Here is a 12,823-nt window from a genome sequence, read left to right as displayed (position 1 = left end):
CCTCCTGCAGGTGGGACGCGGTACGTACTGCGCGATGTCGTGCTACTGACAACGGATCGCAACCTGCGCGTGAAAGCCCTCTCGAACGATCTGCCCGTCCGGGAGCTGCCGGACTTTATCAAGTGGGCCGGTCTCAGTGCCTAACACAACACACACACACACACCAGTCATCGAACGAGGATGCGGGAAGTCGCCCCGGTACACCCGGTGCCATATCGGTGTAGCAACGAGTACCCTTACAAACCACCACCCGAGACGAGGCTCGCTCATCTCTTTCTCTCCAGCTCACCTCTCAGAAGGTTTCCAGGTGTCCGTGGCGCTACTTAACTAGCTGGTAAAGAAGCTGTTTGACTGTGTTTCTGTTGCGACCGGCGACAGGAGCCGCGAAGATATATCACACCACGCGCGTTGTTCCCCCGCTGTGGTGCTGCTGCCAATGTGATCGAGATTGTTATAAACCCCCAATCCGTTGTGGGTGATGTGTATATTGTACGAACGGTTTACTCTAGCGAGCGTTTTAGATTACTATTATTTCTTATTGTGTTTAAAATCACGTACTAGGCAAATACTGGCATTCACTTTTACGTTAGCAGCGATTTTCTTTTACTCCCAATAATGTTAAACTTTTTTTTTTATTTTAACCTAGCGTAGTCGAATCTCCCCTACTCTCCTTTTTTTTAAGTTTTATTTTTCGTCATTCAGCTTCATGTTCTGTTGGCAAGTAGCTTCACCCTTTATCCTTTTAAAAACACAAACACACCCCCAAGTGGGTGCTTTTAAACTACCGTTTCTATGTCATTTTAAGTTTCCAGTTTGTTGTGAGAACCAATTGTATATTACCCGAGCGTGGGTTAGTTGTAGTTTTTAAATTCGATTAAAGTGGAAAAAAATAAAACCCACACAAAACCAACGAGTGCGCGAGCAAACGAGGGGGACGATATTACGAGGCGCGGCGTGAAGACACCACGCGAGTGGTGGTGAGCGCGAACGATGATGATTTGCGCGCAAAATAGTTTAGTATCATTTTATTGCGATCCCTTTTTTTTATTGCCAAGGTCATGTACACACACGCACACCTCTGGCATGTGTGAGGTTTCCTGTTTCAGTGTTGCAAATGATTGTTTATCTTTTAAATGAGCAAACAAAAAAGTCCACATTTCCATCATGGTAAGAGATATTGTAAAAATATATACATATAAATGAAAAAAAAGGTAGTAAAAACATGCTTTTGTACCTTGTTATTTTTATATTTTGTTTACGTTTTATTTTAAACAATTAACTCTTTTTTGTAGTGTTCTGCTGCTTCGCTTACGTGTTCCCGAACCTGCTGCTTGTCAGCCTTTGATGACGGTTTTTATTACCTACTACTTGGTGCGGTTTTGTTCTCTTCTTTTTTGGTTTCCCTTTCAGTGTTCGTTTCTAGCGTAACGTTTGGATGATGGATGGCACACACCGTTTGACGGGTTTTGGTATAAATTTTGCGAAGCACCGACTTCCGCCTGCAACGGCCAGGATGCGTACGGACATGTGTTTGTTTGTTCACTTGTCTTACCCTCCTGTTTCAAACGGACTTAACAATGTACTTAACAATGACTCTAACTGTAACGACTGTTAGTTCATTAAATTACCAATTTTTCCGCTTTCCTATACGATTTAAATACTGTTATCGAACGCCCTCCTCCATTTTTTTTTTTTCGTTTTCTCAGTGTTTAAATCATCCCTTTGGCGCGAAGCGGAACGGATTCGGGAATGTAAATGTAGCAAAACCTCCGAGGACGGGGGAGGTGGTTGGATTGCAAAAATTGAAAACCAAAAAGCATTAAAAAAAAAACACCAAGCATTCGAAACCAAACCGTCGGAGGTAGAGGCTGTTCGAAATAGAAACGATTGAAATCGTGTGTAGAGATGCGGAAGGGATGGATGAAAACAAAAAAGAAAAAAATACAGGAGAACCCATCACCAACGAGACAAATAAGATTTGAAAAATTCAAACAACACATAGCAACGGTTTACAACGGGGTGTAAGATGGTTTTCTTCCTCAAACATCCTTCTAATGAACCCTCCGGAGTGGCTTGCGCGGTGTGCCTGCGCTCGCTGTGAACCCATCCATTGTCATTCTGATTGCAAGGTTTCGGTGGGTGGAGGGAACCGGGGCCTCGGGACGGGGTGGACGGGGAAGCGAGCAATGAGAAAACCGGCGAGAGGAAGTGCTAAGCAGCAACGTCTTCGTCGTCATCGTCCGATACGATATCTTGGCGATGGAGATGGAGCGCGATCGGCGAGAAGGAAATGATGATGGATGGTGGCATCGGGGTGAGGGGATGGGGTACAAGAGACCCAGAAGAAGCTAGCCTCATCCCCCCCCCCCCCCCCTCCCCCCGTCCCTCGTCTGCACCATCCGTTCGGTTGGCAATTTTATGGTAAACGCGTAGAAATATCCGAAGAATCAATTACCTCTTCCTTCTGACACATTAAATTAACGTTTTCTACATCATCCGCCATCGTCGTCACTCATCATTAGCCAGTCTTCCTTCCCTTCCACCAATCCCACCAAACCCAGCCCGGCGAGCAGGCCAGAGTGCCATCGATTCTGCCCCATTCGAACGAAAGACTTCTACGCAGCGACGCCAGGCGACGAACCTCGGCTCCGAACCGAAACACCGCTCTCCTGACCCCCGTCGCCTCCACTCGCTCGCTCGCTTGCGCAATTCGAAATAGAGTTAATTTCCAATGCCATGCCCGCCCGATGCAATGCGATGCCCCCGTCTCCCCCCGGGTGCAGGGAAGGAGGTTCGTCGTCTCTTATCATTATTGCAAGGCCCTTCTGCCGGTGGAACTGCCTTTGCCGATCGGTCTTCGACACTAACGGGACCGTCGGGTCGGGACACCCTGACCCCCGGCACCACCAAGCCACAAACGGGAGGAGGATTTTTACTTAAATCTTGTATCATATTTTTATGTTTTAATGTCTGCATTGAAACCCATTTCGACATTATTTGAAACTTGTTCATTGTTACACCTCAAACTATTTTTCAAACCAAGTAAATTTAATTTTACACAGTTGATTAGTAAATTTAAGTTGCAAATGATGTTGTTAAACTTTCGTCAAACGTGAGTCCGTTTGTATTGAAAATTAAAGCATAGTTTTCTAAGAAAGTTAGTTTTTAAATCTATGTTTGCACTGTTGGAAAGATACGTTCTATCAACTATTAATTTCTGTAGAGCTGTAAAAACTGTTAAACATTTCCATCCGACTTATAAATTATATTTTAAGATCTCTTCTTGGCATATTTAACTACTTTTTTTAAGCAATTAGACGTGTCTCGTGTTAATGATAAGAATAAAACATTGAGGGTTGAAATGAGATGAAGAAACACTCAAGTTAGAAAGTATGTTTCTTCATGCTTTTTTTAGTTTGAAAATTTCGTGGATGTTTTGGTAGCAGCACCAAAACTACATTGTCGTTTCATACAGATTTATTATATTTATTTACTTATTAGCGGTCGTTTTATTGTTTTCAAAATTACATTTTGTGTTCATTTATTTGTTTCTTTTTTTATTACTGTTTATTTCATGCTTCGCCGTCTAGCTGTATCCGTTACCAGAACCGTCAATCGAAGATCTCTCGAACGAGACTATGCATAATTCAAGTGAGTATTTTCGTTTTTTGTTGTTTTATGTTCTGTTTTTGTGTTTTAACCAATCTCGAGCCAATGAAAGCTCACGAATTATTAATTTTCAACTAATACATTTTTCTCTTTGTTGAGTTTTTGATGTCGTAAGGTTTTTGTTGAAATTTCCCGCAAATTCTTTTTTATCCGTAACATTTACGACTGTTTCAAAATCATTTTGTCTGTAGATTAAATTTAACTGAAATATTTGCATCGATAATTCCAGTTTTTGATTAATCTCGGTAATGGCGCCATTCTTCCGAGCTCATCAAACACAGGCACTTAAAACAAACGTGTGCGGACGTTGGGAAGGTAAAAATGTTCGTATTGCCATCCCATCCCGCACAGGGCCGCGAGAAAATATTAAAAAAAAAAACGCCGTGAAAAGGAAAACTTTACACACCTCCCTAAAAGCGTAAATTTTATCTTGAACTCTACCTCGCTTGCAAAAACCAGTCCCGGTGCCGGGGGGCGGTCGGGCTCGGATCGCATGCCAGATCGAATCGAATCTTCGACATTTGACCGCCCTTGCCTCCCGCCTCCCTTTTCCCCTGCTCTGGTGGTTTGAGATCTTCGGAATCGGCTCGGATGGTGCCGCAAAATCTCCCGTACGGAATGGGAAGGCGCGGGATGCGATGAACTGCTCCATCCGTTTTCCGCTCACCCCGCGCACAAGTTCTATTCCGTTCCCCTCCACCCCACGGTTGGCGGAGATGTTCTTGGGCTTTTTTTTTCTCTCCACCGCAAAACACCCCGTTCGTTCGTTCGTTTCGGTGCAACCAAGGGTTTGGGAGGGGCGGGGAAAAGGGGAAAGGGAAGGATGACGACCTTCCAAGGCCGCGATGATCCTCCACTCCACCGAGTGTCGATCTCTCGTTCGGCGCGGAGGTTCATTACCCATCCCGCGAACCCTTACGGTCTTCACCGGATTGTGTTTTCTTTTTCCCCTTCCCTTCCACTGCGATCAAACGTACCAACCTAGAATGGCCCCGCCGTGCCATTTGCAGCTTCCTGGCCACTTTTGCTCCCGAAGTTCGCTGCACCCGAAATGGGAGGACAGTTTTCCGCTAAAACCCCATTTTATTGGTGTGTTGTTTTCGGAGGGTTTTTTGGTTTTGCCAATGGGAACCAGCCGATTTTTATCGCGCGCGTGTTAATTTGCACGACACGACACGAAACCCCAACGTTTTGTGTTGTTTCTGTTTCTTTTTTCCTATTTTCCTTCGAATTAGAATCAATAAATGTGAAGTTTTCCTTTTTTGATTTGTTTGGTTTCCGAAAGCCAACCCCCAAAAATAAGTGTGTTTTGTTGCCGGAAAACCAGAAGCTCGCATCGGTACGCGAAATGTCGGCGCGTGGTGTGAATTTATCCCACAACACCTCCCTCCCCCCCCTCCCCCGCCACCTCCACTCCCCCTTCCCAACAGCAAAGGAATTTCCTGCGGGAAAATTGCGCGCGCGACCGTCGTTCCAATAAAACCAGAAAAATCCAAATCGCGAATCGAACACAAACACACACACGCACTCGCGTGTACGTGAAGGGCCGCCCGTCGGAAGCGGCCGAAAACGAACCATCATCAGTCGGTCGTTAGAAAATGGAGAGACAAAAAAAAACACGCGCGGATGACCTTCGTCGAGGACTCGCTAAAAAAAAAACGCGCTCGAGGAGAAGGAAAAAATGGTCGGAAGAAAAAGGTTCGAAACCGAGGAATGAGCTAATCGCGATGCGGTTCAAGTTTAAGGCCGAAAAACAGAGCCATCCCCGTCATTTCCATTCCAATCCGGCCGTTGCCTAGGCGACTCCCCCACCCCACCGGTCGCGACGCAAACGAAGTTGTCGAGCCTCTTGCTTCGACCCGTTGTCCGACGCGGAATAAACATGCTTCACGGGGCTGAAAAACAACCGTTTGAACCAACCGTCAGCTCAGTCAGGTCTAGTAATATGTGAACAAGAATGATAGAATGATTGTACCGGGTTTGGTTGTCAAATGTTCAAGTGGTTATGAGAAGAGTTTTACTTTTTGGGCTCAGTATTTTCTTTTGATATTTTAATTCTATCAACTACCATATTTTGTTGCATTTCGTACCCAATTAAACGTAATCTATGTAGGGTAAAGTGGGGCAAGATGTGGGGTACGATGCACCGGCATGTTTGTAGCTGAATTAAGCGATTTAAAAATAAATTAAGTAATAGAAAATGTTAAGTAGCGTATCTAGTACATCCTATGTGAGACAAAACAAATTGACTTTAAAACAATGTAATATATTGTTACTATTATTTAAGGTATTGCAAGTGTTGAATTTATATTTTTTAATCAACCAGGCATTCTTGTGGTAGTTGAATATGTTATTTAACGAATACCGAAGAGAAAATGGTTTAATATTATCTAAATGTTAAATAAAAGACATAAAATGAACGGTCCTCATGTTGGTGCAAGATGCCCAAGCTTTCAAAATGCTAAAAATGGTAAATTATGTTGGTGTGAGTTTCATAATAATTAATATTTATTACTTCTTAATACAAAATTTGGGTAAATTATTTATGATGTTCAACTGTGTTTTCGTATCATGGATCATCAGGATTACAAAACGTCAAACTTTGACTCTGCTAGAAGTGCTAACTTTAAGGTTGATGTAATTATACAGGTTTTGTGAAGTCAGTTTGTATAAAAAGCCATAAACAGATACGAAAAAATAATAATTATACGGAAATCAGCAACAAACTTACATCCAAACTGTCTTTCGAAAGCTACACCACATAATTCAAACCAATTTGGGTTAAACGGACTAACCTTTCAACAAGCAGGTTTGGTCCATCTCCTGTTTTTTTGGGTCGTCTTGCCCCACAAGTCAAAACCAAAAGGTCCTTTGAAAACCTTATTTTACAAGAAGTTGACAAGTTTGAAGTGGTTTTTCTTATTTTTCGTACAGAAAAAAAATGTTTAGGAATTTAACTATGAAAAATTAGAATGTTTTTAAGGAATGAAAGAGAAGAGAAGCCCCACTGTACTTTAAAATGCAATGGCTCAAACCCACTTTCAATTTCAACTAAACCAAGACAGAAGTCCGAAGGCGTAAGCATCGCGTGTGTTGTTGTTTTATTTTACATGGTTTTTGAGGAAAGACGAAAATATTACATTGTCAACCAAATTTGTTCTGTTGTTGATTCGCAAAATTAAAAACATAGGAAATAGATTTCGGTGCGTCACAAGGATTTTTACTTTAAATAAACATATTGTTTTAATATATTTACTTCTACTCTCGTGTAAAGCAAATGTCAACTGAATCATAGCTGCCTTTTTTATATTTAGTTTTCTATGGATAGATCACTCGATTTTATTATTTCTCTTCGTGGTAGTCGTTTCTAATATATCTTCTTATTCCTTAGCTGGCATTTTGTTTGATCTTCAAAACAATTCATTGTTGAATGTTAAGCATGGGTATGTTATGAACTCAAGTCAGTCAGTAAATCAAAACAAACACTAAAAGATACACTGGATCTTTTCTTGAGGAAGTCTAAGCTAAGATGTTTCTTTTTGTATAGCTGTTGTATTATTGTGTCTACGATACGTTTCATCATTGATCGCCTGTTTGCATTGACAGCGATGTTTAGACGTCGATCTGTGATAGCCAGTTCTTCGATATCGGGATAGTTGAGCGTTTACATTTACTCGTATTATTTCATCATAAACATCTTCTTATACCATGATAATGAAATTGTAGTTCAAGTAGACAGCAGCTAATATTTAGTCGAACATTTTATTTTCAATGCGTTTTGTCGCAACGAATCTGTATTCTTTCTACCTTTCAGGTCGATTACAAAGATGAATTCTTTTGGACAATTAAGTGCTCCGGTTTATAGGTTCTTTAAACATTCGTTAGTTAGTACCTGAGGTTAAACAAAGATTAAACAAAGTAAGCAGTTACTCGGGGTTCCATATTTTTAAAAATTTTAAATATGTTCTTCTTCTTTCTTCTTTCGCTATGCGAGTCGGGGTATATCCTCCTACGCTAAGTCGAACGTTTGTTCCCTTACTCGTAATCAGAGGCGTACCGACTCTGTCCGAACTCCTATGAAGGGGCTCGTCCTTTAGGACCGGCTAATAATAGCCATATGTCCACCCGCCGGCCACGGGAGGGATAATTCCTTCCGTTGTCAGGACACAAGAACTCGTGGTCCGCTTGATTGACTCAAACAGCACGAGATGTGCGGCAGCTAGGATTTTTCTGACCTGAGCTCCAGCTCGGCGTGACCACGCGGTCGTGCCGTAACCTTACTTTTCCGCTAACCCTTTCAGGAAACTTGTGCACTGCTAACCTCCGCTCTGATTCACTACCGAACTGGAACTGTTTAACCGTCCGATCACTAACCAAAGTTTCACCCTTCGTCTCATAACCGGGTACCCGGGTACCCACCAGAAGCGCGCTACAAAGTTGAGCGATTTTTGTGTAAGCATTGTCGATTTTCAACCGGCAATCGAAGTTGATGTTAAATGCTAAGAATGCTATAGTACTAGGTATTATCACATGACCAAATTTGTTTACTATATCCACTTTGATTTGTCATTCCGTAATTTGTCATGCAAGAACAGAAACGCGGGAAAATTAGGACTTCACTGATCCGTTGTATGTCAAACGGGAACAAAAAGGTGGGAAAAATAAAAGTTGATCAAATTTGTAGTCCATCAAACCGTTAAACAGGTGGTTTTTGAGTAACGGCTAAAAATTAAAGCACAAAAGATTGTTGGTTCTACCCACGCATGTTGTTGCATCAAGCTCCAAACGGTAAGGCGCTATTTCCTAGTAGTTTTCGTGGATGGCACCTACTCATTCCAAAAGTTGAAAAGATGATCGTATATTAATAAAAATTAACATTTTACAAGAGTGTATGTGAATGAAGAATTCGTTTCTGATTCATAAGAATCTGATGAGTGTCACAAAAAAGTAGACCTTCGAAGATTACTAGAATGCTATCCATTCTCGATACTTTCAAATTATTTTTCACTCCACAAATGATCGATACATAATACGCCATTCAAACAAGAAGGCTTAGTCATCCTATGATGCGTATAACCAAAAGAATGTAGGAAGAAACCATTAGGTACGGTCACACGAGACGAACCCTGCTCGAATTTGGACGCTCGGCGAACCTTTTCTTGAATGTGTTAGTGAATCGAGCAGAGTTCGCGAACCTTTTTCGAGCAGAAAAGGTTCACCGATTTTGGTGGATAGCACGAACCTTTGCCGCGAACCTTTTTGACGTTCCGTTCGATTTCCCCATTTGTTTACAATGCTTACTTTGATTTATTCTTACCAACTATCAATGAAACTACATCAAAGATTCGTTACGTGTGAACGCTATAAGGTTCGGCGAACCTTTTTTTGGCATTCGTTTGTAATAGTGTGCGAAAGGTTCGCCATCAAAGGTTCGTCTCGTGTGACCGTACCTATTGAAGTGGAAAGCAATTGATTTGGAAGAAATGTATGCTATCCTGGCTATTCGTCTATCTAGCGTCAACTACTCTAATACCGATAGTGCAGGAGATATGTGTAAGCCGTGGTCATATCCACTATATCGTGCAGTAATATTCATCAATCAGTTTAGTATCATAATGCGTTTTGTCCGATTCGATGATGCGAATACTCATGCCCAGCGCATTGAAGATGACAAAGCTGCTCCGATACGCCATATATGGGCTATACTAAATAGTAATTTGGCAAAAAATTATAAACCATCGGAGTACTTAGCAGTCGGCTAGCAGCTTTTCCCGTACCGTGGACGAACCAGGTTTACACAATACATACTTTACAAATCAGCCAAATATGGGATTAAAGTCTGGTGGATTTGTGACGCTGTGAATTCGTATCCTCTCAATGGCTAGATTTACACTGGGTAATCGAATGCTGGTCGTGGAAAGAACGTTGGGAAGAGAATTGTTAAGGATTTAGTCGCTTGTTATAAAGGGTCAGAAACGTAACAATGGATTTTTTTCACTTCGTTGCCATTAGCCAAATGTTTACTGTCCTGGACCCTAACCATTGTTGGTACTTTGGAAAAAATAAGCCATTTATACCACCTTCCATGATAGGTTTGAAACAACGTGAAGAATTATCTACTTTGTTCGGCTTCAATGAAAAATTTACCATGTGCAGCTACATGCCAAAAAAGAAAAAAACCGTGATCATGCTATCCTCAATGCACCTGGAAGCGAAAATTGGTGATGGAGAATAGAAAAAAACAGGAATAATTGATTAACTGGTCAAAAGCTGGAGTGGACACCATGGACAGTATGCTTGGTAGATATACTACAAAAGATCTATTCAAAGTCGCTTGATTTGCATCTTATATATTATATTATATTATGAAAACAACAAATCAATAAAGCAGTACATGTGAGCAGTGCACAATTTTATTTGCGAATACGTATATGTGGAATAAAATGTTTTATAGTATAAAAACTATATTCTATCTACTTCTGCATTTGTTGCCAAATCAGCGAATGATGAGTTTATCCATTACTCATCGATCAGCTGATAGCTCTCGAAAGTATTTAAGGTTTAAGTCCTAAATAAAAAAGTTAAAAGTTACTAAGCGGTTTAGTAAGACTTAGTTTTTTAACAGCATTGTTTATAATTAAAATTGCTAAAAGGCCTGAAAGACAATACAATTTATTATATTTGATGTATTCAGAAGACAAATTACAGGCATTCGCGGATAAACGGTATATTATTGTCCATAAACCTAGCATTCATACCTAAGTGATGTGATGGGTACCCGGGTACCCGGTTATTGTATGGAGGAAGTTTTGTTTAATCACTTATAACTATTATTGAGTTATTAAGTACTATGCACGGTGTTGCAAATTAAGTGCAAAAAGCCTTCATTTCTGGGGATCTAAAGTGGCGTAAAACGATTCGGAAGAAAAGTTACAAAATTCTCCCATGGAAGCTGAAATGGGTACCCGGGTACCCGGTTATTGATCGGACGGTTAAATATGTTAAAATGCTTTTTATTACTATATTTCGCCAATATTTTGCGTTATGTTTTTAACCAAAAGAATTGGTCATCAAACTTTTTTTTTCCTTGGTTTTTTCCTTGCTTGTGTGTTTCGGGAAAACAGTAAAATTTTAATGCAGCACTGTATATTTTAGTACACAGTATTTACTAAAGATGAGGATTAAAGAAAATACTCAGAATAGTTTGAGGGACACCAAAGAACATGGATTAGTAACCGAAACGTCCTGCACATTTGAAAATATAGAAAACATCAAACAAGAAGAGCATCAAATTCTTACAGGACACACCTTTTTCAGTGTTGAACCGGTTTAAATGTTATTTAAGAAGTAATAGGAGTGAGAACAAAATCTAATTACTTATCAATTTAATTTATATAAAAAACATTTAAAACATAGAAATTGATGTTATACATTTTTTTGGAAAAATTTGTTTATGTTTTCGCACGAAAAATGAATCAATGGGATAAAGTTAAGCTAAATTGTAGTTCAATCTAATTTTAGTTGTATGTTACAAATTTGTGATGAGATCAGAACTGAAATTTCATGCAATTTAGTTAAACAAAATAATGGCGCAATACTCACGTGGCGTATGATTTGAAGGACCATCAGCTTGTTGCTGCTGGGAGCCCTTAGAAGGCAAATTAAGCCTTCTGATTATTTCGATAGTTTATTTTTCCTGGTTTATCGAAAATTCTCCTAAAATTGCTATCCCTTTCTCCCGTTTACGAAAGAACTGTTTTCGTTCGCAAGTTACAATTTTAATGGCATATGACTCACAGCACAGTGGTTGGTAATCACCAGAATGGACAGTACACTTAAACACACAACAACAGCAAAAAGTAAGATGAAAAAAGAAGAGAGATCTTGTATGAAAACTATCATAAGTTGAGCGATCTGCTCGTCGATCTCGCGTTTCGTTCCCGTTTTCCTTTTATTCTTTCCTAAAAAAAAAATGAAGAATCACACCAAGAGGATACGTCGCTGCTGGGAACGTGGTGCGCAAAAGGAGGCTCGAAACCCTCGGCTTCGATTACATTATTATCTTTTGCATGCCAGCAAGCCAGTTCCGCCCCGTGGGCTGTGTGTCTTACCCCAGCGCTGGTTACAGTAAAAGTTAAATAAAATGAAATAAAAATAAAAAAGAACACAAAACCCTCCCCCCAGCCCCTCCTTCCCTGAGACCGAGTGGAACTAAACGCGGGTGATTCGGGATCGGAATTTCGGTGTGCGATGAAAAATCGTCCGCTCTTTCCGGCGCGGCGTATTGTGGTTTGTGTGAAGCGCAAATTTATGGTATTTATTTCAACCGCGAAATATATTAATAAATCTAGACAACTTTGCATGGAAATGGAGCAACAACACACGGGGGGGGGGGGGGGGGGGGGGGGGGGGGAATGGAACCGGAGCGCGAAGGGGGGGGGGGGAGCAGAAAGAAAAAACACGACGCGTTTATTATATCGGTTTCATAATGAAAATGATAATCATACGTTCATGTGCTGATTGGCGTGATTTACGATGGGAGCGAGAGAGCTCTCCGGCCGTCGGGAAGGATTTATGGAAAGGCCGATTACCCATCTGGCCGCCCGGGATGTGTGGCCCCGTTTCTAGACTCCCCCTCCCTCCCGCCCTTTTTCTCATCCTCTCTACTCAACCATTCCGTTCGAAAAATAAAATAGATTCGGGAAAAATCGGGGCCGCGGTCTGGAGAACAAAACAAAACAAAAACGGGGTGGAAAGGTTCCCGAAATCCGGGTTCGCTTGATTTAAATCGATATGCGGCGTACCTGTGTGTTTCGATCCCTCCCCGCGCAATTCCCGTCCCCTCCTCGACACAAAATCCTTAGAGAATATACCGTCAATCAAACCGATTCGGGATGATGCCCTTTTTTTTCTTCTTCTCTTTGACTGCGGTTTTATCGAATGATATTGAATCGCGTGGGTTACCACCTCTTCCTCTCCATGTGTGTGTGTGTATGGTGTCCGAGGAAAGCGCCACTACCTGTCCCATAGTGTCCTGCGGGACGCGAATGTTGACATATACGTCTCGCATGCAAACGACAATTTGTTTTCATTCATTAGCGAATTCGCCCCCCGCTCCATGGGGCACTTTCCCCTACCCTCATCATTTGGGAGG

General features: G+C 41.3%; 1 protein-coding gene across 1 annotated transcript in view; it reads left to right on the top strand.

Moving 5' to 3' along the window:
* LOC131291111 (telomerase-binding protein EST1A) overlaps positions 1 to 146 on the top strand; it is a 51,014-nt gene extending 50,868 nt beyond the window's left edge. The window contains exon 16 of the mRNA XM_058320302.1: positions 11 to 146. Coding sequence (XP_058176285.1) covers positions 11 to 144 — 134 coding nt within the window. The 3' untranslated portion in view covers positions 145 to 146. The remainder of the gene's footprint in view (positions 1 to 10) is intronic.
* Positions 147 to 12,823: the final 12,677 nt, after the last annotated feature.

Source organism: Anopheles ziemanni, chromosome X, assembly GCF_943734765.1.
Source record: "Anopheles ziemanni chromosome X, idAnoZiCoDA_A2_x.2, whole genome shotgun sequence".
In the NCBI taxonomy this organism is placed as follows: domain Eukaryota; kingdom Metazoa; phylum Arthropoda; class Insecta; order Diptera; family Culicidae; genus Anopheles; species Anopheles ziemanni.
This window is presented reverse-complemented; position numbering and strand designations above follow the sequence as displayed.